Source organism: Meleagris gallopavo, chromosome 5 (genome assembly GCF_905368555.1).
Source record: "Meleagris gallopavo chromosome 5, MGAL_WU_HG_1.1, whole genome shotgun sequence".
In the NCBI taxonomy this organism is placed as follows: Eukaryota; Metazoa; Chordata; class Aves; order Galliformes; family Phasianidae; genus Meleagris; species Meleagris gallopavo.
Window position 1 is genome coordinate 38,344,786 of NC_139408.1, and position 26,390 is coordinate 38,371,175.

Genomic DNA, 26,390 nt, shown 5'->3' on the forward strand with positions numbered 1-26,390 from the left:
TTATTGTTTGACAGATTTTATTTTTCTGAAGCCTTGTGTGTAATTTTTATTTTTATTCGGTTAGTCTGACAACTTTCTCATTCTCAGCAATGCTGTTTGTTTCCTGGCTATTAAAACAAAACAAAACAAACAAAACAAACCCTACTTCAATGAGATTTTCACAGATTTGACAGCATAGCAATGGAGAACATAGAGTGTTACTGATCTCAAAGACTTGATTTCAAATTCTTTTTGGTGCCCAGAGCCAGAATTAACCTATGTACATTTTAACGTATACATTTCCTCATCCTTTGCTTTTTATTTTTTAAATCAATCATTGACTTATACAGTAGTTTTGAGGAGTTGCAGTGTTTTTAGTTTAATTTGTTTCTGGACCACGGATGGCATGCAAATGCCACCTGGTTTTAAACAGTTCAGAAAGTGCTGCAGAGGAAGGAGTAAGAGATATTTAATTGTTTGGAATACAAATTCTGTTCTTCCACAGCCTTTTTTCAGGCATGTAGGGTTCTGCTTCTACATTTTGCCTCTGAGTTTGATTCCATTTCTTTTAGTTGTTATGTTTCTGTTGATAGAGGTTTTCAGGTCATTTTTGTCAACTGGAGGGGTAATGGTGCAAGGAGAGGCTGAAAACATTCTCCTGCAAAAGTAAAAGCCTTGGTGCCTATTGCCTGACACAGTTTTTGACATCAGATTGATGGCGGTGCAGAGGTGTCTGGATGGAGCAGGACTCTCCGTGCACCCGACTGTTGAGCAGTGACTTCCAAGATGTGCTGTGCAGAAGCAGTGCAGTGTGCCCAGGGACTGGGGCAGGCACAGCAGCTGGCACGGTCGACACACAGCCAGGGAAATCCCGACGTGGGCACTTGTGTCGCAGTGCCTGAGCTTTGTGAAGGATGTTAACTCTGCTTCTTGAGGCTTTTTTTGGCCGTAATAGATTGTAGCAAATGCGACCTTTTGAAAATGATGGTTAAGTATATTGATGTGTCTGTCTGTATGTATGTATGTATTACTTGACATAGATGATGCCAGGAGCATCTCCCGCAGAATAGTTGATGCGAGTTGCGTAGTTGTGGCACCAAGCACACTGTGGAGGTCTAGAATGAGCCCAGCTGTGACAGAAACAGTTGTCTTGTATACAGAGATCTGTAAGTGCGTGGACATATGTATATCAGGCTATATGTGTCCATGTTTATTTTTTAAATAAAAGTGCACACTGTAAGTTAGCAGGGGAAAAAAAAGATGAAATATATAACTTAGAGCAAGTTCATTCTACGTGTTGTTTCACTTGAATCGTTATCCGTGTTAAGTCTCACATACGCACATCTTTCTGCATGTGGTTGTGTATTTGTGTGCGTGTGTAAATGCATAAAAATTAAGGATAGTTGTCTGTCTTCATCACAAGATCATCCTGAGTGTTGGTTAATTAAAGTTTGTAAATCTTTTTAGAGCCGTGCATGGAAGCTGTTCTATAAAAGCAGAATGCCATCCAAATATGCCATACGTACCTCAAAAAAATATTTGGTGCTTTTGTTACAACTTAACAGATATAATAATTAGCAAGTATTTAGGGTTAGGTGCTATCAAACAACTGGCAATGGATGTTCTGTTTATAAACCGATATATCTTGGAATCTGTGATTTTTAAAGATCAGCAAAGATTTTCTTCAAATAAAATGCCACAGATGAATTTGAAAAATGTTTTGCAAACTGCAAGCTAGGCTCCTGTGGCATAACCAGAAAAGTCATGTGTTTGGAGGTTTGTTTGTTTGTTCAATTTTTGGTTATTTTGGAAACTTTTCTCTTTTTCAATGTGTTTTTGTTTTTGCAGGACACAGAATGTAGGTTGTTTCCCTTATGGAATCCCTTGCTTCGGAAATTGTTTGATGACGGGATGTGCTTTGTGTTTTTTCAATAACTATAGTGTTTCTCATTACTCTCTTTTTATTCCTTTGGATATATTCTTTAGATTAGAACAGAGCAGTTGCTTTTTTTCTAGCAGTTATAGCTAGGGAGCTGTCATTGCAGAAGAAGCTGTAAGCCCTAACTAATCAGTTAATACTACGGACCATCTCTGTAGGAATCTCTCCACTTGAGTTCATGTTCTAATATGGACTTATTTTTAAAACTATCAAGCAATTCAATTCCGTAGCCATTTTTATTTATGAAAAAAAAAACAAAACCGCGTGCAATACACGGATGCAGTATTTGTGCACTTTTAATACACTCATATTCCTTAGAATTTTTGCCCAGGTGTTTAGAGGAAAAAAAGATGTGGTTTCTCCCCCTTACTGTTTGTTGAAAGAAGAAAAAATACCTGCTTTTGGATGGTCTGCTTTTTTAGCTTACTGTTCCTTTGCCTCAATGTCTGCAAAATATTATACATTCAATTCTCCTGTTGGAGCAAGAGTTAAAAATTAATTCATGAATAATAAAAACCAATCAGTCTTGTTGAGTTTAAGAAGGATTAGAAGAAGGGCTTTTGTACAGAAGCAGTTATATATCTTGGTGCTGATATTGTTGGACTAATAGATATTGTACTAGCTCCTGTTGGTTATCTGATAAAGGTAGCTGATTTGCAAATAGGATTGTTATCCCGATGAATAACGGGTCTAATATTGGATGGATTAAAAGAGGCTGGGCGGTTGGTGTCTATTATAAGTTCTTGACTACCTCTCAGGAGATAATTTATAATTTATTTGATTCAGAAATCTGTAGATAGAAAAGGGACCAGGTAAATACTGTACGTGAATGCTTTGTGATGTGTTCCTATAGCTGGCACTTTCAAGGAAGGCACCAAATTCCACTGATCTTCAGCTTGCCTCTGCTGGTTAGCTGACCACGGCACGGCATTCAGTACAGACATCAGGCTGTTCTGTGCTGAAAGCAGGTAACTGGCACAAAGTGGGCACAGGAAAACCCATTATTCCCTTGAGACAGAGGAAAAAATTTGCAGCCAAAATTTTCTGATGCTAAATGTCACTCTGTTCTTGGAGAAATCCGCTGTGCAACACCTATGTGAGGAAGCAGGGGGATGAAGATTTCATTTAAAAAAAAAATAAATAAATAAAATTATTTCAGTTTCTGAATCTGAAGTTAGAGGTTAAGGGAAGCCAGTGGACACAGGTGGCTTGTTTCAGCAGCAGTTGCTCGAGCCTGATATGAGTTTCATCGAGAAGATGGGATATCTGGGTAGAGAAGGAAGAGGCCGATGGGTGAGAGGAGACCCGGATTAATTCTTTCAAATACCTGCTCCAGAAGAACTTCCCAGGAACACAGAGCCTTGGTGGGAAAAGCATCTTGAAGAGGCTATTTCACCTCCTGTAAGAGAAGTTTGATGTCACACTAAAGATTCTCAACATCTCTGTCTTTGAACTGTTCTGGGAAAACGTGCAAACGTGGGATTCTTGGGAGGTTAACAATACTGATATGCAGACTGCAGGTGATTTGCCTGTTCAATTTGGGCATAAACAAAGGCAGCATAGATAGAACTGTCTTTTGAAAGGAGAATCCTCATTGGAGGATGGCTAGAGGCTTTACCTGCACCTGCCTGTGGCTGTAGTGCAGGTGGGAACTGACAGAGCTCAGAAGCCATGTGCACAGCCCTACCCAACACTACTGCACGTTCCTGCTCGGGGGCTGTGGAGCTGCCTGGGACCAGCCGTCACACCTTTCACAGCCTGGCTCTTTAGAAACATTCAGATTATTTTGTCCTCTAAAAAGTATACGTGGATTTCTCCTGGGCACCTTGGCACTGGCTCTTATTGCCACATTAGGAGAGCGTTGCCATCTTCATGGATTTTTTTGAAGCCTCTGAGGAGATTTTGTGACATCCATCACAAGTCGTGTCCTGCAAACTCTGTTCCTCATCCTGCTAATACAGTGTTTGGAAGCTGTCACCATGTCTGCCAAGGAGTGATCTCATTGTGAAGAAGCTTGATTAGGAAAGAAAAAGAGTAGCTTCCCATCTTAGTCCCTTGTAACCTTTGAGAAATACGTTCTCATCTTTGAGTGCATCTCTGTGTTTACTTCTTTTGATGTGTTTGTTTCTTTTGATATGTTTGTTTCCTAAATGAAGCAATCTTATGATTTTCTTCGTACTTGAGCCTATCAAACCATTTTCTGGTGTATTAAAGTATCTAGTTTGCCAGTCTGTCCCTAATAATGTGAAACCTAGACATTTTAGATTAGTTGAGGTAAAACCTGTGTGAAAGAGTATTCCTTACCTAGTTCATGGACAGAGTATTGTGATGTATCTTGTGTAGGTGATGGGCAGCTGGGAGAGTAATTGGGTCACCAGGATCTGAATCGTGGGGCTACTGCAGCCTGTGTTAAGAATCCACAGGTGATACATTGGCTTGAACTTCATAACTACTTCACTGAGAGCATCAATTCTGTCTCATCAGGAGATGCAGGAATTTATGTAGCTAATTTCTCATCGAGACTAGAATATACCATGTCTGCATTATATATTATTAATATCAGCATACTTGTTTGAAATAGTCTCTTTATCTTTTCATTACTAGTAGGTGGTCTAATATGATTCTTTTCTTAACAGAGTGGATGAGTATCAGTGAGCAACAATTAAGTGCAGATTTAACAGAGAGCAATCCATTCATTTTTTGATTGCCTGTTGTGACTTCTGGCCCCAGTCCTCAATGTCTCTTGTTTCTTCTGGTACAGTGACATTGGGGTAGTCTCACTGCATCTTTGATACATCACCAGTGTGAGAGTTAGGATAAAGGTTTGCTACTTCTCATGATGTGGACTACTGAGCCATCAAAAAAAATTTTTTGATATCATAGAGAAAAATCTTGGAGGAGGAAATCAGGTTAAAATAACTTCTATGATGATAAAAAAAAAAAAACCTTCTGCCTATAATGATACAGTCAGTACTTGCTGCCTGCCTTCCTGGAGCAACAATTGTGCTCACACATTCTCTTTGACTCACAGCAATAGGTAATTTATATCAGGTTATTTCATCATCTGAAAGCAACTAACAACCATGAAATGTTGTCAGTGTTGTTGAAGGAAGAGGCTGGTGTTAAGAATTTATATGGGAAACAAGACAAGCAGAAGCCACAAGATGAAGAAGCCATCTACAAGCTTCAAGCATGTTTGGGAACTTACTTTTAAAACTGTCTTCTAAGCTGCTTTGGATCTGAATTGGCTGTCATTTATACCTGAGCAAATGACAAGTAACTGTCAAAATCAGGTGGCATATGGAAGTGTAAAACTGGCACAACACTAATATTAGGCCGTTCAACTCAACATCACAGTAGGGGAAGATATACCTGGAACTGATATAAGAGATTGTATGAAGGGGAAAATAAACAATAAAACCCTAAATCTTTGTATGGGGAGTCATTTTCCTCATCTAAAACTCTGCTAGGTGCTGCTAGTGCCTCAAATCACTGGGTACTTCCTTCAGAGTTCAAGTTTCATGCTTCTGATGCATGAAATTATTCTTTCAGCCTTTTGGGAATAATTTGGAATATGTTGGGGAAGGCTACATAGTGGTAATTGGGGAGCAGTTTGATGCATTGCTAAAATGCACAGAGGACAAAATGCCAAATGAGGTGTGAGAGGTGGTGAAGTGTGAACTTGCTGAAGTTGCAAAGAATATTATTGGGATGAAAACACAGCAGAGAAGAGTAAAGGAGGTCTCCAAAGAAGCATTCCAGCATGTGGAGAATTCCGGAGAGCTCTAGATGAGAATGTCCTTTGCCAAATTTGTGAAGATGAAACCTACGGAAGAAGAAGGCCTGGGTGAAGGAAAAAGGAGACTAGAACAAGACAAATGTGCAGACCTGAATCTTGTTTCAAGATCTTTTTAAAAATATATATGTAAATGCCATCAAACTCAACAGCAATTACATCTTTATAACAGTGGAGAAAATTGAGAAAAAAAAAATAGAAAGCGAATGTAACAAACTGTGCCTTAAGCAAAATCTCCCTGTTATTCACCTGTGGGCTGGAAATACAAATTTAACACCATCTGATTCTGTAGTATTGTTTAACCCCTGATGCTGCTAGGAAATGCGTAAAGCAATGCCAGGAGGTGTCCTGCTGCTCTAGACAGGAGATCTGAAGGAGAGTTGATAGTGCAGAATGATCTTGAGCGTTTCAGGTTGTAAACAGCGTCCTTCCACTGAGCTGTGTTTGACTGGAGATGGTGAGCTGGAGGAGAGAAAAGCAAGGATAATATCTGGGTCATGAAGCTTGAGCTCTCACTGTGACAGAGCGATGGTGAACAAAAAGCCCAGGACAGTAGTGACTGTGTCTGTGTCTTGTCTTGCCTTGACTAAGGCTTCTTTCTGATGCATAGTAGGAAAAATCTATTTCTGACCACTTTTCTCATTTAAATTACTGAATGTGCACTGAAAATACAGAACCATTTCTTCCTGCAGAAAGCTGGAATTTGGATACAACAGCTTTAAGGGAAGGGGAGATGACAGGAAGAGAGAAAAAATTTTCTAGCATATGCATAGGTTTGGTCTACTAAAATTGAATGAGGATTTGCCTAAAAATTGGGGTCAAGCCTTGTGAAACTACTGCTGTGTTTTTCTCTCACCTTTTTAGTTCTACAGGCACTGTGTGACCATTTGACTGGACTTTCCTTCAAATTTGCAGACTCTCTTGCTTTGTCTCTCTGCCACAAAGAGAAAGTGTCGGCGATGTCCTTGTGAGGCAAGGAAGAAGCACGCATGTAAAGACTGCTCATGCCAGCACGCAGGGTTCCTCCCACCTAACAGCCCTTCAGTGTCCTCTATTGCTGGCTGAGAGCAGAGCCTGCTGCCTGCACCTACTGCGGGGAACCTGAAAGCTGGGTGGTGCGAGGGGTAAATTGCACAGGCTGGAGAAGAGAAATAGGGCAGCAGGATCTTTCAGAAGGCAGAGCAGCTTTGAAATGGTGCTTTTGACATTGGAAAGAGCTGCTGTGTGTAATGTCATGGGGCCTGAGGAAAGTGAACTGTTCCCATGGGATGAGGAGATTTATTACAGTGTGTTTAGCATCCCTGCAACTATAGAAGGAAGATGCACATCAGCAGCTGGTAGGAGGCCTGTGTGGCTCTTCTGCTCCAAGGGAGCGGAGAAGGCAGGAAAAGTGCAGCATGGCAGGGTAGAGTGGAGACCTGTGCAGCCTTGGGTGTGAATTAGAGCAACACTGACTCAGTGTGAAAGAAGGAATAGCTCAGCTGTACGTTTTGGTGTGATAGAAATTATAGAATAACCCTGGGAGAAAAAGCAACTCGCATTCAATGAGCTGGAATAGGAGGAAACTGAGGACTACAGCCAATTTGTAAAGATTTTTCTGGCCCACTCCACAGACTGTTGCTAGTTTCAAGTCTCAGTGCTGTGTTGCAGGATTACCAGGCACTACCTGTTGCCTCCTTGTTGAATGGTGCTTTGGAGAGGCAGACTGAACAGTATTTGTTATAATTTTAATGGACAGGGAGCAAAATAGGGGCTGAAGAGGAGTGTCTAGCATCTCAACTTAGTTTTGGTAAAGCTAACCTCTGATGTTGTGTAAACAGAATTGTTGCTTGTCTCCTCTTTATTTAAGGATTTAAAAGTGCAAAGTGAAAGACCTTCACAGGAAACAGGAGGCAGAAGGTGAACCCTGTTTCCATGAAGAAATGCTATACTTCTGTGAGACGTCCTTTTCTTGATGTGCGTTGTCACAATCCCTTATCCCTCAGAAGGGCAAGGACACAGCTTTAGCCTCCAGATGCGGTGATGGAGTAAATGTTGTGTGGCCAAAGGAGCCTGTTAGCTTCCAGGAGTTACCAACCAGCAGCACTCAGAAAAATTAACAGCGATAAAAGTAAATTATGCAATTCATCAATCTTTTGTTTTTAACACTGAAGCAATGCTGGTTGGGACACATGGGTTACGGCAGGGTCAGCACTTCCATCAGGAGATCTCTGGTTCCCCACCCTCACCCATCCCGGGAGTGTGGCAGAATGGCTGCTGGCAGTGGGTGCAGTACAGCCTGGCCCAGCAGTGTGCGGCCGAGAGCAGCCCTTTGCCTCCAGGCAGCGTGAAAAACCAGAGGCCGTTAGGTATGAGTGAAAAAATTATAAGTTTCCTCAGTGTCAGCACAGGCCAGTTCTGGTTTTAAACATGAAATATGGCAGCTAATTAATCTAGATCACAGCTTAATCGCCTGTGGTGGGTTTAAAAAAAAAACATTTTTGTGTGAACTTAGCGCTCATGAAAGTGTGAGGCTGATATTACTGCACCAACTGAAGCACTGCTCGGGTAAGCTGCCTCATGCTGGCTCCGCTCATGCTACTCTGCAGTGGCCAGCACGAGCTGCTGCTGTCCCATCTATATCTGGCCCTGTGTCCGTCTCTCTGTGCAGCCCCACAAACCCAGTGTGCTTCACTCCTCCCCAACTGTGTTCAGACTTGGAGTTGCAGAGCAGCAGCTTTGCAGTTTTCCCAAGGACAATACCAGGAATGCCTCTTCCCAGGACTGGGCCGCGGCATGCTGCCTGCTGCGAGAGGTGTGCTGAGAGGTGGTACTGCCCTGAGGCCTGGCGCGAGTCTGGAAAGCAGTGAGGAGGCACCAAGGCAGAGAGATCAGAAAGCCAAGTGAATAAAGGCTTGCTAGTTCTGTTTTTCCCCCAGCCCAGCAGCAAGCCAGGACTGGGAAAAGAAAAGCAATCTGCCCAATCTTATTGACTGCGAGTGCACTTATGTTTTTTGAAAGATTTTGAAACAACAGCGTGAGTCCTTCATTGTGCATCTCACTCATCATTAGTGAGCTGCTCTCTGTCAGTGCTTCTAGTAGTGCAGGTCTTGTAGAAGGAAGTGTTGTGGGTGCTTGCTGTGAGGCAGCATCAACCAGTCCATTGTGAAGTGAAGGATGGCATGGAGGAAGGCAGGTGCATGTTGGTAAGGTGCTCAAAACAAATGGACTAGGCTGCATGTGATGGATCACTGAAAGGGCAGCATGATCTGAGGAGAGGCTGTCTATTAAATCTTCTGGAATGGTTTAAAAATAATCTATCAGCTAAGCAACTGCTTTCTGCTCTGTTCAATCTACTTTTCCAGTATAGGAGTCTCTTCTTTATGAGAGCTAGAGTTGTTGCCAACATCTCAGCCTGGCACCTGTAGTGGCACTGCAGTATTGGTTATTGGGTGGATGCTTGAGTTCTGATTAACTTTCAACTCAGAAATTTACATTATTACTTATCTTCTGTTACAGTCTAACTTCTAAGCTTCTAACTCACTGTAAATCGCCATTTTTAAAAAATGACCTAAGTCATTTTTAGGAAGTCTTCAATTTTGTGAGGTAATAACAGTATCCTAGGTGAAATAAAATACAAAGCCAAAAGCTTTAAGGAAGAATAGGTTGTTAATAAAACAGATAGTGCAGTTTTATATCTCTAACCTTCAGCCATTATACTGACCTATGTAGGAGCTTATAGTTGGTGCTTAATTTGAATAAAAACATTATTTCTTATTCTGTCATGTAGATGTGTTGAGAAGATGAAGCACTCAGATTTACTGGGGGGCAGTGAGGCCAGAGGGCAATGGAGATCTGAAGAGCATGGCTTGAACTTGTTCAGAGTTATGACCAGTAAAGAAAGTCCCCAGCATAGCAACTGGGGAACAGACACATGATTTTCAACCTGAAAACACAACAAAATTCAACTTATCAATGCTGTGTTTTCAGGTTGAAAATCATGTGTCTGCAAAGACACTGCGGCTGTGAAGCAATTTCGGAAAAAAAATGTGAAATACTTGTGACAAGGTAAAAAGTCGGGGAAATGACAGAGTTCACAGCCCTGTAGGATGGATTGTTCTTTAAAAAAAATAAAAATAAAAAACAAAACCAAAACAGTTGCACACATCAAAAGGCACTTTGGAATGATTTGAGATACATATATGACTGCTGGGTCAGAAACAAGGAGATTCTGATTTGTCTTCTTCAATTTACCTTTGCTATTATGCAGCATTTATCCCCACAGCCTCTCAAATCTAGCTGTTTAGTCTGAGGAAGAATAACACGTACATGAAATTTTTGAATACCTGTGATATATTCTCACAAAACAGGACTTTGAGTACCCTGTGGGCACACAATTAACTGTTTCATTTTAATTCAGCCCAGTGGGAAGGGGTCAGGGTCTCTCTTTCTTTTTGAAATTGCTTTGTAAAGAAGATGGTTATTAGCCTCAACTGAGCATCTGCTATTGAGGTACACTGAATAATCACCTGATTCTATTCTGGATTAGAAGAATAGAGAGAAATCGGACAGGTCTAGGCACCAATTATTAGCTTTACTGCAGCCTGGGAGCGTATGGACAAGGCAGGATTTATTTGGCACTCCCAGTTTTAATTTCCATGATTCTCCACAAGGCACCCAGCAATTTTGGAGGGAAAAGAGTGGAGCTGTCATCTCCTTGTTATCTGTCTTTATGTTGAAATTCTTTCCTTTTTGTTTGCCTTCGTCTGTGATTTTGGGTCATGGAAAAAAAGCGAGCATCCCTGAAGATGGCAGCACAGACTCCCCAAACCTGGCTGCGGTGCTCACAGAGTGCAGCGTTGATGCTTTCTGTCCTGAAAGATAGGGTCCCTTCCTTGTTTACTTCCTTTTACAGGCACTCGGCAGATGTTTCTGCTCTTGAGAGCTACATTTTGCTATTTGGTTCATGTTCCCAGCAGGTGGGAATTCTCTCTAGGATTATTTTTTTTTTCCTTCTCAAGGAAAGAGTAAAACTTTAACTTGAGGAAATTGATTTTTTTCTAGCTATGCTGAAATGAGTTGTCCTTGTATAGTTTTCATTTCTCAGTGAAAATAATTTTTTTCTTAAGATAAATGAAAATAAATGTAAGCAAACATTTCACAAAGGAACAACAACAACAAAAAAAATCCTGAAAACTCCTTAGATGTACTTTTAGCGTGAGTTTTGGAGCAAATTTTAAAGGTTTTGTGATGAGTGGTGGTTATTGTTGTTGGTTTTTAATAAAAAGCTATTTCATTTTCTGTGGTATTCTGTCCCTACCAATAAATTAAATATACTTCGTGCTCTTGGAAGCATGCAAAGTATCTCTTCTGATTCTGCTGTTCTCCTAACTTCTGTTTCATAAGGAAGTTGAATGCTATAAATCTGGGATCAGGATCAAAGCTCGGTTCCCAGGTCTTCTATAAGTTCCTTAGGTGATCTGAGCAGAGACTTAAGTCTCTGATTCTCTCCCCTGCTGGTAAATTGTGGATTGAAATATCTCCTTTCTTTAATCTGTCTCTGGAATGGAAGTTCTTATGAGAAGATACTTTAATGAGACGAACGCTTTGGGTCTGACAGTAATGCATTTAATAATAAAGCCAGCCCTATCACAGTCACACAAATCAGATTGTTCTCTACTTTTGCTTTAGTGAAAAGAAATTCTTGGGGACTGGTGCCGCATACCAAGTCCTTTAGTTTCAATCTCTATAGTCTAGATGAAATCTTAAGTGCAGCACAAGTGTACCTGTTCTACCTTGACACAGGTCAGAGAAAGATGAGAGCATTCTTGCTCGTTCGGAGCTGAATGGCAAAGATGCCTTTTCCTCTTTACAAGTAGGCTTCTATATTTGTGTGTATATAAACTTATACTGTATGTGCGGTCCTGATTTTCACACTCAGATATGGAGATAAGCACATTCTGCAGTTCTGGAAAATATCCTCCTTTGAGAGCAGGTCCCTGTGTATTGCATTGCATGCGTAAGCATTAATTTCAGAGACCTTTTTGCCCTGGCAGCATCTATATTGTGTTGTCCATGCCCTGCATCTATGCATACTCCGTTCCAAAGACAAAGGATACAGTGGTTTTCTTGCTTCTCCTGCTTACCTGCTGAAAATCTCCCTTTGACGCAGATCTGCTGCGAACTGATGCAGATTGCCTTTGATTTACGGTTACCAGAACATGGTTTTTGTTTTGCTTTTCTATCGTCTTTTGGAGTCTAAAGAGTTTTGGTATTTGTTTTTTTTTCTTACCCCATCTCCCAATTTTTCCTTTCTGTCTTGGCTCTGACTCTTTACTGAAACCTGGGGCTTCCCAGGACTTTGTTATGTGCCTTTTTTCTCTGCTTGAAGGTTCATTTCTCCCCTCCACTCAGCCAGGGCACTCCCTTGGTCTGCCACAGACTGGACAAGTTGAGGCTTTTGAATTCCACCAATGTGAATGCTCTGTGTCTCTGCTATTCTTGGGAGCTTGTAACTTGAAGAAAGGCAGTAGTGACGAGTTAATTACTTCCCACATCAGTAACTGGGGCAAAGCTATGACTCAAGTTTATCTCTTGCTACCACCAGCAGCACCTAAGTTGGTTGTGACAGGATGTCATTCAACAGCCTTTACTCAGTCCTAGAAAGATGGGACCATACATCACTGACAGCAAGAAAATCTCTTAGAGGGAGGTGCATATTTTCTACGTAGAAAATACCTCAAAGCTCCTAAGACCAACCTGTTGGTAGCTCTTCTTCCCTTTCTTTATTTTTCACTGAGCAAGTTTATACAAATGAACAAAAGTTTCAGGTAGGATGTGAAGCAAAGTCTTGGATATCTTTCTCACAGTGGAAGAGAACAGTTGATTCTGGGATTATGTGTTTTTTTGAAGTTTCAGCCAGATCTATGTTTAAAAGATGTATCTAATATTTGGAAAATGCCAGAAAGCAAAAGCAAGCTTTATTGAAAGAAGAGCAACAGAGATGGACAAGGAAAGAAGCTGTTAGTCTTGCATGATGAGAGGCCTCTTTATGCACAGACTGTGGTTTTGTTTCTTGGGAGGAAAGAAAATTCAGCCCTTGGGGTACAGCAGTTGTCACCCAGCCCTGAGAGTATTGATGTGCCTCTGGTACTTCAGCTAAGGAAGGTAAATCAGCATGCACAAAAGCCCTAAGCTTCATCCTAGATCAGCTAAGCCATGGGACAGTTTGCTGCTATGGTATCATGTATGAGGTAACTTTCCCACCTGAGGAATTTTCCCCTTTCTCCCAGCTGGGTGCTTATGCTGCCAAGTACATTCCTGGAAGAATTCTGCCTGTGACACAGCAGATCAGTGGGCACAGACACAAGTCCCCTTTCCTCCCAGAGATCGATGTGGTGTTGGAATGTGGTGCTGAGGCTGGCATTGCCTGCTCCTTTCAGGTCTGGCATTGATTAGCTGCAGCCTGAGGATAGATGTGGAGCAGAGATGCTCTGCAACCTTGATAACCCATCCTCAGGAGCCTGCCAGTGTCAAGGGGCTCCTTGCTGCCACCATAGCCAATAGAGCCATTTCATTAGGCTGTAAAGGTTAATTGCATTGAAAACTGGCATCGTCCTCAGCACATGAACATTATAAAACTCCACAGCAGTGTGAGGCCTGAAGCTGTCTCAGGGAGAGCAGAGTCTATCCAAACTCTGAGAAACTGTTCTGTGCTAATACTGTGGCAGAGCTCAAGACCTTGGAAAATTGTTGCTGTTGGGATTTTTTCTGCTGCAGGAGGACACTGGTGTCCTGCCCAGCTCTACGAGCTGTCACCTGTCCAAAAACTGCAAGGAAGGCTCACTTTTTTCAAGGCTGGTCCTCTGAAAGTTCAGGTCGTCCATTCCAGTGTGTTGTTAGGCTAGTGTGTATGTTAGCTAGTCAGAGAAATGTATTTTGTGTTTGATGTATTTCTGTCAATATTTTGAGAGCAATTTCTGCTGTGTATGCAGAAAATCACAATTCAATTAGCTAGGTAGAGTTTCAGAAATGAAGAAAATCTTGAGCATATGAGAACTTTTAAGAATCTTAGAAGCATTTTTTTCTCATAGCTGAAGAGGAATTTCTATTTTTGATGGGATTTTTGTTAAGACACAGGTTTTCTGCTACCTTAGCACGTTTGCTCATCCTTTTCTTAGAAGCAGCACCTTAGGAAGTGAGTAGCTACAAAGACTAATGCTGGATTCTGAGATATGACTTTGTAGTGTGTGAAATATTTTGAGGTGCTTTTACTGAAAATATTGAAGAAGAGCAAAAAATTGCTTCCTAGTCTGACACAGAACACCTTGCAAAAACAGTCTTCAGTTTGCTTTTCTTCTCTGTCTGTTGGTGGCCAAGCAACTGCTGCGCTGTTAAATCACCAATTTCAGCTTCTTTTATAAACCCTTTCTTCTGCCTTCCCTTCAAAGCCACCATCTGTGGGCAGTCTTGCCCAACAATTTTTTATTTTATGTTATCTTGCTCTTCCTTTTCTGGGCTCCACATTTCAATTTCCAGAGTTGGTTTCAGAGAGCTAAACGTGGTGCCACACATGAGACTTTCTACTGCTAACCAGAGATACATGAGGACAGGAGGATGTGAAGAAACGTGTGCGCAGCTACTGCTGTAAGGGAAGCCCCTTGCCATACAGTGACTCAGCAGGCGGCTGCTGTGGCATCCCAGTTATATGCACCAACCAGCATGGCAGTGCCTCACATCTTGTACATGATTGCAGGCAGCTGCATTGAAGGAGAAGTCTGATTGAACCTGAGCAGGTGGTCACTCACCCACTGATTATAGATTTATGGAAAAGGTCTAAAAAGCTCTGCATGTTTTCATTATGTCTAATTCCTAGCACATACCAGGGCATCATAGTTCCCATGTCTTCTGCCCATTGTGCAGGAACCTTCTGCTGCAGCTTGACAATAACTGAAAGAAAGGACTTAAAGGTCTGCAGGAGGAGGGTGGGAGGGAACGTCTTGGGTTCAGGAGAGCACCACACAACACTGCTTAGTGTTGTGAGGTGCTCTTCCAGTGTGCACTGGGTTCCCAGTGGGAAGGGCGCAGTGAAGAGCTTTCTCTTTAATACAGTGTGCATTTTATCTCTGCAGACTTCTTGCAGACTTAGTTTAAAGATCTTAGCTCAATACCATTAGTGTATCTCTGCTGAAGGCCCTTTATAAAATTGATTAGAAAGTGGGCTTTTGCATGTGTGTGTGTGGGCTCTAATCTGATTTGAGTCCGAGATGGTATCTTTAATTCAGTGCATCGTGGCGACTAACTCACGAACTTCACCGAGAGTCAGGGCCCCTAATTTGGTTTGAGAATACATTAGCAAAACGAGCTCAGAAGACCCATTTTCAGGGAGAGGGGGAGGGGATGTTTTTTTTGGGGGGGAGGAGGAGGTTGAGGGAGGATAGGAGGAATTGACTTGACAGAGAAGAGTCGTGGATTTAAACAAGATCCTGGGCACGATATTCCTGCAGTGTTTCCCAGGAAGAGAAGGAGAAGAGAGAGTGCAATTGATTGATTTCTGGTCTTGCACAAACTGGGGAGAGCAAAGTGAACCTCAAGGCGGACTAAACCCTTTCTTCCCACACAAGCAGAGAACCTGGAGTGCTGACTAGCCAGCACTGTTTCTTCTCATTCTGTTCCTACCTGCTGCTGTGTGCGCTGATGTCTAAAGCAGACACTAACATTGCAGTTAGTGCTTCTATTCTGGTAGATGACACTATCAAAACTTTTCCAGACTGATCTGACTCAAAACAAAAACAAAAACAAAAACAAAACAAAAACAAAACAAAAAAAAAACAAAAAAAAAACAAAAAAAACCCCCACCACATTAAACTACATCTCTCTTCTCTCCTCACTTCCTGAAATGGAGAAAAAAATATAAACGTTAGAAATAAGTAGACTGTCATACCTGGTGCTTGCAGTGGGACACCAAAAACAGTGTTTTGCTGCAGGTAATGAGAAAAAGCTTTTGCTTGTCACATCCTTTGTTCCTGTGTTGGGAGGTTGTGTAGCATACTGTATCATCCAGAAGTTCTGAGGGAACTGAAATTCTCAAGATTCTGTTCTGCACCCTTTAAGTAAAGGATTATTTTCATTTAAGAAATTGCTAAAGTTAATGGGGAAATGACAGACTCTGTTGATGATATAGAAATACTCATGATAGAAGTAAATATTTAATTTGAAAATGTAATTAGTAAGTTGTTAGAAAATGTTTGCTGTGGTAATTCAATTGTTTGGCTGAGGTCTTGTGCACAGAGATGTCAAAGAACTCCAAGTTCTGCTTTCTTCAGTAGCAACAGTGTATTCCCTGTGTAACTGGGCAGTATTCTTCTTACTTGGAGTTTAGGGCTTGCAGCTTAGATTTTGTGCATTGATACAATTCCGTTTACTGCAAGGGACAGTTCACTCTGGCTAATACCCAGAGTGACTGTTAATACTGAGTCTGAGTTAAATTTTCAAATGAAGGCTCTTAAATTTTGTTTGCAAAGCACTTAAAAGATACGTGTGTAATTGTATGGATAAGGCACTCATGGACACAAATGGCTAATATAATTTTGTCTACAAGTTAGTTAATGGAGTTGCTGAGCCATTGTTTTTGCAGTAACAGTGCAAGTTATTTAGTCATAGTTCAGTATTTGTGTTTGTGGGTAAGAATATCTCTGTGCAGTGCCACATCGTGGTTGTTTTAGGCAAACATCAAATATCTGGACTTGAGTATATTGCAGAGTGTTTGGTATAGCATTCCTTTCTGATGTATATTTAATCATATTGCATGTATACATTGCATGCATTGTATAATGCAGTGTTTCCATTCCATTGCTTGAGAATAAGATCAACCAAGACCACAGCTGCACAGAGGGCAAAACATATTCACACAAGATCCAGACCCCTTCCTTACAGTCAGTATGTCTGGAACTGGGAGCTGACTGCTTTCAGAAATGAAGAGTCACAAAAAACAAATCCCTCAGAACTGAAAAGCTTTGGCAGTAGGTCTTAATACTGTCACTTAGATATACAGCTGGCTATATGATGATTTGACTGTCTAGACTCAGCTGCCTTCCAGTAATTATTTTTGTTATACCTCATGCAGAGCAGATTGTATTGCCCATATGCTTAGTTGAGGTTCCCTTTTCCACCTTCTCTGATGAACTGCTGAGGTCAGCAATTTTACTGCAGTAGCTTGCTCTGATGAACTTTTTCTACACCAGCCTCTCAATCCAGACAACACTGCAGTGCAGAGAAATAATCCAATTTTACTTGATTATTAATAATTACTCTCAGCTGCTACTTTTTCAGTTGATTGATTAGAATAAACAGTGCTCTGACAGTATACACCAGAATCCATAACCCCCTTCTCCGTCTGCTGCTGCTCCAGACTTGACTTTTCCAAGTGCTATGTGAAGTGGAGGGTTGCAATGCAGAGTGCTTTTTGTATGTACTTTGTTGCTAGAGGGCAAGACAATGTTTTTTTAATTAGTTTTGACCAATATTAATCTATCTGGACTGAAAGAAGTTCACAAGGTTTGGGTGACGTGTCTGGTTTACAAGTCAGTGCTTTTGCAAAACAGCTAAGTTTTCCATTGTTAAGGTTGAAGCTGGGCAGTACAACTTGATTCTGTGTTTTAGTCTTCCAAAATGCGTATCGGTTTGCAGAAGCATGCTTCATATTTATAAACTTGTCCCAAGTCTGACTGGTTGTGTATTTTTCCAGCAGGGTTATAGGCCATGAGTCACGTTGGAGGGATCTCATGTTGTTGTGTGAGATTTTTGCTGTACCAAATCTGACAGTTTCCTTTTATTACTTGGAATGTCCATATCAAAAGACTCGCTCTCAACCACTCATGGTCTGAAAATCCATCCAGCAGTTCTGCTGGGACAGAGAAACTTTAAAGAGTTTACAGATTTGTCAGGAACTTAAACAGCTAAATTATCCACAGAAAACATAGAAAAACAAACACTGATATTCAGGTTGAGTTCTTTACAGAGTGAGTGGTGAGGTGCTGGAACAGGCTGCCCAGGGAGGTTGTGGATGCCCCGTCCCTGGAGGTGTTCAAGGTCAGATTGGATGGGGCTCTGGGCAGCCTGGTCTAGTATTAAATGGGGAGGTTGGTGGCCTTGCATGTGGCAGGGTGTTGGAGATTCACGATCCTTGAGGTCCCTTCCAACCCTGGCCATTCTGTGATTCTGTGATGTTTGCACTGGCTTTGTACATGGTCAGGAATAGCCTCTCTTAGCACTGCAGTCCAGTTTATGTGGCTCCCTTGCTGATGTAGCCTATTCTGTACCAGGTTTGCTGTTGATGCCACTAGCACTGCAACTGGTACCTCAGTGTCCAGAACAGGCGGTTCAGGCGTATCTGAGATAAGCAGTGCTTTTCCTACTAAATAGCTGCTGTTAACCCCGTGGACTGAAATTCTCTCTGGAGATGGTTTTGCTAGTTGTAGCTGTTTGATTTGTAGCTTGGATTCCTTCAATTCATCCTGTTTTGAGAATGATGTTCTTTGTTGGATGGAAAAGTAGAAAGTAAGAAAATTGCTTCAACACAGACCTCTTCTTTGCAAGCAGAATAATTGCCAGAGGTTCCTAGAGCTTGGGCTGTTTATCTGCTAACTATGAGTTTCTGTTAGATAGATATCTGATAGACCTTTGTAGGGAGCCTGTTGTTGCTCTCAGGAGTGAATTGCACAGGGTGGACAAGCCTGTTACAGCTGACTGCAGTGTGGTTTCTAAGGAATGCTTAGGCCAGTCACCTGCTCAGCACAGCTCCAGATGATGGAGGTGCGTGGAGAGATTCACTATGCACCAGGGTTTAGGAATAGGATCTTGGTTATCAAACACACTTTTATTTCAAATAAGAAAAAAACTTATCTTTCCCAACAGATGGAAAGGAGGAATATTTGAAATAAAAGTGTTCTTGTAGAAGTTGTGGTTTTACATTAGAAGGTAAATGTCCAGAAGTACAATGGAGGGCTTGGGATAGCTGCAGTGTCCAACATTCAGATAACTTTTCTGTTCCTGTTCAACAAAAAAAACCTATTTAATTTCAGTGGCAGTTGGATCAAGACTTAAACGGAGAGATAGGATCTTATTCCAACCACTTGTCATTTATTTTGACTGTCACTACAAAATGCTGGATAGGATTCAGATAGCAGGTAGGACATTTATATTAATTTCAACAATGCTTCCTCAGTGGGTTGCAAAGTGGAGTACTTGTGCTGGTGCTAAGCAGCAGCATTTTCCTCATGAGTGAATGAGAAAGAAGTTTCATTCATGTTCTCATCAAAGTGGATAAAATGTCCAGGTCAATTTTTGTAAGTTGATACGGAGCCAGGATTTCTGAGTTTCTGATCACATGCCAGCAGTCATTTCATTGTGATGCAGAAAGAATGGGGTAAAGCTTAAAAGGCACCAAACAGAAAAGCAGAGTGAGATTTTTCCAGTTGCACTCAGCTTTCAAAATGGAGGGGTCGATTTTTGGCTGTGTGATGCTCCTTGACACGTAGTTAATCCCTACCATGTAAAAAGGCTGAGTAAGACAGAATGACTGTTTTACATGAGTTGATGTCACAGCTTCCACCAAAGTCTTGAATTCTGGAACTTTTATGTAGAGTTCCAACTTTTTGGGTGATTTAGATGTAGTTTATTTGCCAGTATTCATTTCATTAAGCTGCCTCACTGAAGAGGCAGCTTAACGTAAGAAGTGTATCAAAGCATCTCTATGTACATTAGAAATATGTGCTTTTGATTAAGTACAGAGAAAATAGACCTGCTCAGTGAAGAGCAAGCAGAGGGCTGTGTGCAAGATGCAAGAAGTGCCAATGTTGTTTCATCCTAAATCTGGCTGCAACATGAAATTTTAAGCTGAGTAGAAAATCTGTTGAAGCTTATTTTGAGAAAACTCACAATTTTTTTTTTTTTTTTTTTTTTTTTTTTTTTTTTTACAGTATGTTCTTCAAACAGTGAGTGCTTGGCCAGTCAAAGAACACAAGGCAGCACACGAAAGAGTAAACAAAGTATTAGGAACAAAGCAAAACTAAGCATCTCACTTTGTTTATGCTTATTTTGGAAATCTTACAGTACAAAACGAAATTGGACATTTTCCTGTAAGAAAATAGAAAATCTTTCTTTAACACAATTAGTTCTTGATGAAAAACTTCTAGCAAAGTTTAGCTGTGAAGGAAAACATAAAAATGGGTTGTATGGTGGTGTGGTCAGGAGACAGTTGGTGTGTGAAATAGCACCCAGAGAGCTGGAGATAGGATTAGGCAGTATTAGAGATAAGTTTATTGTGTAGACTGGGTCACAGGGGATTCGGTATAAAGGGCAGTCAGACGCAAGAGGAGGTCAGAATTGATCTGTATAATACAGATTTGTGAATCCAATTCCTCTCTGGCTAGCTTGCATGCAAGAAAACTGTAACTACTTCTTACACAAGCTAAGCTCTGGGCTACAGTGCTGAAGAAGGATGTTCAAATTCTGCTGCTAATCATAGAATCATTGAGGTTGGAAAAGATCTCTAAGATAATCTAGTCCAACTGTCCACCTACCACTGATATTGCCCACTAAACTGTGTTCCTTAGTACCACATCTACACGTTTCATGTACACCTCTAAGAACAGTAACTCAACCACCTTCCTGGGCACTGCCTAGCCACTCTTTCTGAAAAGTTTTTCCTCATATACAACCTGAACATCTGCTGGCACTATTTGAGATCATTCCCTCTTGTCTTATTGCTGTTACCTGGGAGAAGAGGCTGACCCCCACCTCACTACAACCTTCTTTCAGGGAATTGTAGAAAGCTATAGTGTCTCCTCTGAGCCTCCTCTTTTCCAAACTAAACAGTCCCAGATCCCCAAGCTGCTCCTCATAAGACTTGTGCTCCAGTCTCCTCACCAGCTTCCTTGTCTTCCTGGACGGACTCCAGGGCCTCGACGTTTTGTAGAGAGGGACTCAACAGAGTTGAGTACAGGGGACAATCACCTCCCTGCTTCTGCTGACTGCACTATTTCTGATACAAGCCAGGATGCCATTGATCATCTTGGCCACTGGGGCACACTGCTGGCTCCTGTTTAACCAAGCAACAACCAATATCCCCAGGTCCGTTTCCTCTGCACAGATTTCCAGCCACTCTGCCCCAAACCTGGAGCATGGGGTTGTTGTGACCGCAGTGCAGGACCAGGCATTTGGTCTTGTTGAACTTTTCCCATTGGCGTCAGCCTAGTGATCCAGTCTGTTCAGATTCCTCAGCACCTTCCTACCTTCAGGCAGATCGACACTTCCTTGCGGTGCGGAGTGCAAACTTGCTGAGGATGCACCCAATCCCCTTGTCCAGGTTAACAATGAAGATATCAAGCAGGACAAGACCCTGTACTGCCCCCTGGGGTACACTAGTCATTACCACTAGCTGGATTTAACTTAATTTACCACCAGTTTCTGAGTCCAACCATCCAGCCAGTTCTTTACCCAGCAAAGACTGTAACCATCTGAGCCATGGGCTGTCAACTTCTCCAGGAGAATACTGGGGAAAATACAGTCAAAGACCTTGCTGAAATCTGGGTAGACAACATCAACAGCCTCATCCTCGGGTCATCACTTGAGCATAGCATCTCATCTGTCCATTATCTTATTTAACACTTCCACCTATATGCTCCATTCTTTCAAGCATAGTTGCTGATTAACGCTCTTGGTGTTCCTGAGAGGTTGTTCAGGACCGTATCTGTGCTTTTCAGTTGGTGAAGCAGTGTCTTGGAGTTCTGCAGTGACTTGTTGAAGTCTACCAAATTAGTGTTGAGATTGGAATTAGAGTATGAGACTTTTTGGCTGCATTATGAGTACTCAGTACCTTATACCTGCCTATTCTGTGTTGTAAGTACAGAACCAGTGACTAGCAGCAATAACATACATATGGGTCCTTGGGCTGCGTTTGGGACATCAGTGCCTAATGCTGAGGAGAAATGTAATCTAGGTGCAAAACGGATCAGCAACTCTACTTCTAGATAAGACTCTTCCAATAGATTGAGCTACAAAGCAGCAGGTAAACAAGGAGATCCACTCAGACCTGACCAGAGAGAGGTGGCTGGGGACAGGCCTGGTTTGCCAAGGGCAGAGGGAGCCGGGCACACAAAGCAGATGAAGTGTGAGTGTGTGGAGTTATAGATCCTGTCCTTATGCATCACATTGATTTCATTCATTGTGTTATACTTAGCATTACGTTTATATAATGTCAGGACGTTATGTGAGTTTGTTTATTTTTAACTCATAGATGACTGGCAGTTTCAGTCTGGATGCTGTCTGGTAATGAAATGGAAGATAGTCAAGTTCTGGTGAAAGATCTTTGTCAAAGGATTTTTTGAAATAACAATAAATGCACTTTCTTGACTATGTATATTACTTTGTCACTTGGGAACTAAATCCAACACCTTCCTATATGCTATACAGTGGTTGGCGACAGGACTTAACACCGCTTGCATGCTGAATGGCTGGGTCAGCTTATGGTAACATGTTAAATTGCATTTAGAAATTTAGGGGGGAAAAAAGTGATGGGCAAGGTGTGTTCTGCATCATACAGTAGGAGTCTGCTTCTGAAAGAGCTAAAGCAAGGCTACCTGGTGAAGCACATGATGTGAATAGAAGAGCTCAGGACTAAAAGCGGCCTCTTAACCAAACAGCTATGCCTGACCTCACTGCTGGTGGCCACTTGCTGACTTGCTGTGCTGTGTTTCTCATTGCTGGTTGGCTTTGAGTGAAATCAGTTTGGGGATTTGGCAAAGTATTCCCTGGTGTAAACAGAACGCTGAATCAGTAGAGACCAACACCTGCCATATCTTACCAACAGAACTGAGTACCCCTTTCTTACTCTTTTTGGTACTTCCTGCTCTACTGGAGGAAACATCAAGGAGTTACAGGATTTCTTCCCTTCGGGTTTTCACACTGCATCCCTCGTGCAGCTGAATGTGAGTGGGCCTAGGCTGCAGAACCTGCTTCAGAAATGGCCCTGTTTGCTCTGATGGGTTTGCAGTGCTTACTGCTGGCTCATCACCAGACATTGATTTCCATTTCCCATTGCTCTGAACTCTTGCATGGCTCACACACAGTGAGCTCAGTCTATCTGCTATGTCAGGGGAGGTGGCTGGAGGGGATGTAGTTAGCTTTTGAGACCTCCCAACATCAAAATATTTGGCATAGCTCTGTTGTCAATGGATTTCTGCCTCTACTTATGCTCACCTCTCGTCCAGGTTTCTCACACCTTCTATTCTGCATGCATCTGTTCCCCTCTCGGCCCAGTACTGCCCGTCCATCTCCTTCTCCATCTATGAGTCTAATGGAGGTTGGTAATCCCGTTAGGTGCTTGCAGCAGGCGCTGCCGAATTTGCTTGCAAACGCCTGTGCCAGGTCGAGTGTCATTGCCAGCAGCGCTCTTGGCGGGATGAAGGTTGCATTAGTGAACAGTAATTGAAATGCAAAATAACATTTTGATCGAGCGAGCAGGCTGTTTATTTATCAGATCAATAGCCAAAATGCCCCATCTGGAGAAGTCAGCGTGATAATAAGTGATAGCATTCCAAGGGCAAACGGAACAAGCACAGCAGGGAGGACGTGTGGGCAGGGTGGGCTGGGTCACCCCGGGCTGGGGGTTGCTGAAACTTGCTTCTTTTTCCATCCCTTCCTTGAAGAGGGCAGCCCCCTCTGAGATGTGTCTGCAAAGGGCTCCAGACCTTTGGACAGAGAACAAAGAGTGCTCAAATACTAAATGAGACAGAGTGCAGACATGTAAAATCATACGCAGGCTTTTCCCTCTTGTGCTCTGGTAGACATAGAGCCATGGTCACAGTGCAAGCTGCAGGTGGTGTAGCCCTGTTAGGCAGTGATCTTTTTCTTTTTTTTCTTTTCTTTTTATTCTTATTAATTTATGTATTTTAATTTGATTTCTTTTGTATTTTTAATTTTTTTAAATCTTTTGCTTTATTGCACTCTATTTCCTATAAAGATCTGAACACTCACTATGATGATCTGAAAATATGAGATCATAGTTTGGCTTCTGTAGTGAATCTACTGGAATGGTACCTAGATGCATCCACCTAGGTAATGAGGAAAGAAGGGATGTCTGAAAGTGAGGAATGGGGTTGTGTATATTTGTGTGATAAATTTGTGTGTATGTATAACTTGCATGTACAGGTTCCCTATTGAATAAAGCCTATCTTAGAAAAGTAGTGTGTGAAAGTGCAGAAGCAGCTGTAAATCTTTGTAGATGCCTAGCTGTCCATCTGCCTGTGTTATCGTGTGTGTCTTGGCCTCTGTTTGCCCATTAGTAGGAACACTGTAAAGAATGAGACCGGGAGGTAAAACTGAGGTCGAAGATCTCATAGCTTGCTTATTTTTTCTCTTTCAATTCTTTACGAACAAGGAAAAGTGAAAATTTCCTAGGATGAGGAGATTTATTAGTCATAATAGAAAGGAACGCTTGATTATTTTTTTTTAACAACATTTAGTTGTACACTCAGTGTTGTTAATTTGTGAGGAAAATGTAGGGAATTTAAGTGCAGAATTTGTTTTGGGTGGAAGTTTTTGTTGGTTTCAAGATAAAAGAATGTACAATATAAGCCAGAATGATGGGGAAATGAAGCATGTACTTGTTCCATTACACAATTTTTTATCTGCAAAGGAGTTTATTGCCTGTGGTGGTCTTCTCATCTCTTGTTCTGGCAGGTAAGCAGAACATCATGGGGTCTGAGGGTCAAGTGGACTGGAAGGAAATGGGGACAGTCTGAACAATGGATGAATGAAGTGGATTTAAAACAAGTCATTAGGGCTCAAGGTTGGAATTTGGGTCAGCTACAACTAGCTACTTAGAGTGTTAGTCTGGAGAAAAGGAGGTTCAGAGGAGACTTTATTGCACTCTACAACTTCCTGAAGGGAGGTTGTGATGATGAGGAATTTGGCCTCTTCTCCCAGGCAACAAACAGGACCTGAGGAAATGACCACAAGCTGTACCAGAGGAGGTTTAGGTTAGACATAAGGAAGAACTTTTTCTCTCAGAGAGTGGTCAGGCACTGGAATGGCTGCCCAGGGAGGTGGTGGAGTTGCCGTCCCTGGCAGTGTTCAAGAGGCATCTGGATGTGGAGCTACGAGAGATGGTTTAAGTGCTTGTGGTAGCAATGGTAGTAGGAGGACGGTTGGACTAGATGATCTTGCTTTCCAACCTTGTGATTCTATGATTATAGAAAATATGCTGAAAACTACCAGTGGTGAGGTTTTAAAGACTCAGCAAAAGTGAACTTTTGGGATATCTTAAGTAGGTAGGTAATGATAATCCTGTATGTTACAGTAGTCTAAGGTGTGCAGAAGCATCTCCCCAGACCTACGGTTTCTGTTAGCCACAGTGGGCTCTCCACTGTAATCCCTTTCTCTGTTCTGTGCCACATCATGACTCCAGTTTGTAGCACGAGTCTCTTGCCTGCCCTTACCCCCAGACAGTTCTCTTCTCCCTCCCCACCACTCTGCCCACTCCCACTTCCACTCTTTTAATGGTTCTGGGATGGCTTCCCTGTGCCAGATTCAGTGTTTGCTCTCACACAGTTACCTTGCTTTGTTTCTATATTGTCTTAAAAATCCTCCCAGGAAAGGCAGGGATTAAAAAAAAAAAAGTTCAAATTGAAAAGCAGTAATTGTCCATTGTTATTTTACATGCTCTCATGTATGTGAAACTAATTTTAATAAGTTTTTTCAGGATCCATCTAGTTTTGAGTAATGTTTCTGATGATGAGCTACTTAATTATAGATTTCTTCAAGAGCTATAGGTGGAATCTAGGCAAAGCCCATCTGTCCTGTCTGGATTGTCTTGGCAGGGATGGGAGAAAAAAGCAGAGTCCTGCTGCAGCTTTAAGTGTTGAGATGTAAGAAAAATTCCAAAAGATTGGCAATCACTCAAAGTCAGAGAACTCCTGAATGCCTCCAGACTGTAGAACGTTCAAGTTCAGATTTTGTCTGAATAAACTTTGGATACGCTTTCAGTAAATTAGTATTCAGAAGAAATGTTAATTCTGTAGTCTTTCTTCATATTTCCTTCTAGGATGACGTCCTTGATAGATAGGTAGCTCCCATCTTAAATCCTTTCCGAAACACTTGCTGGAATTAAATAGTACTTCAGTGTCTTTCTTTATATTTTTTTTTTTGCTATTTTTCATCACGAATTGTAGGCAAAGCTGAAGAGAGGAGTGCCTTCAGTGGATATCTTCAAATACAAGGAAGTGCAGGCTGAGGAATTTGCACTGGTGGCAGTTTTCTGTCAGAAATGCTAAGATGGTACTGAGTGAAAAAAGAGGTCTGTGTGAGATGAGACGATGGATCAGGCCAGGGTGCAAAAATGAATGTGACATGAATGACTCTTCTGGAGGTTTTCCTTTCCTTGCTCAGCTGAAAAGGTGAATGCAAAATTCTGACGTATGAGTATTTGAAGTGCTCTACTGAATATGTTGTTGTATGAGTATCATTCACTAGTGTCTGAAGGACACTGAAGGTACTGAGAGATATAGATTAGAAGTGCCCTAGATAGACGAGGTATAAAGAAACATTCAAGAATAAATGAAGGTCTAGTCGAGCATTTCAACAGGGATTACTGTGTCTAGCTTTGCCATATGCAAGCAAAAATGTTGAACTGGCGTG

At 41.7% G+C, this 26,390-nt stretch overlaps 2 protein-coding genes across 15 annotated transcripts in view; one reads left to right on the forward strand and one right to left on the reverse strand.

The window, feature by feature from the left end:
* The window catches only part of ESRRB (estrogen related receptor beta), a 140,811-nt gene that overhangs the window by 67,311 nt on the left and 47,110 nt on the right, over positions 1 to 26,390 (forward strand). The gene's annotated exons all lie outside the window — the stretch shown is intronic.
* Positions 1 to 26,390, reverse strand: part of LOC146544324 (uncharacterized) — a 175,328-nt gene continuing 148,938 nt past the window's right edge. For 9 of the 12 annotated variants that reach the window (XR_014883665.1, XM_085225367.1, XM_085225369.1 and 6 more), the window contains one exon: positions 2,141 to 26,390. This exon is cut by the window's right edge and continues 6,239 nt beyond it. Coding sequence is in view for 1 of the 12 variants with exons in the window: in XM_085225366.1 (XP_085081492.1) it covers positions 23,167 to 23,443 (277 nt within the window). In the remaining 11 variants the exon portion in view is untranslated. The other 3 variants (XM_085225370.1, XM_085225376.1, XM_085225366.1) reach the window with 2 other exon arrangements.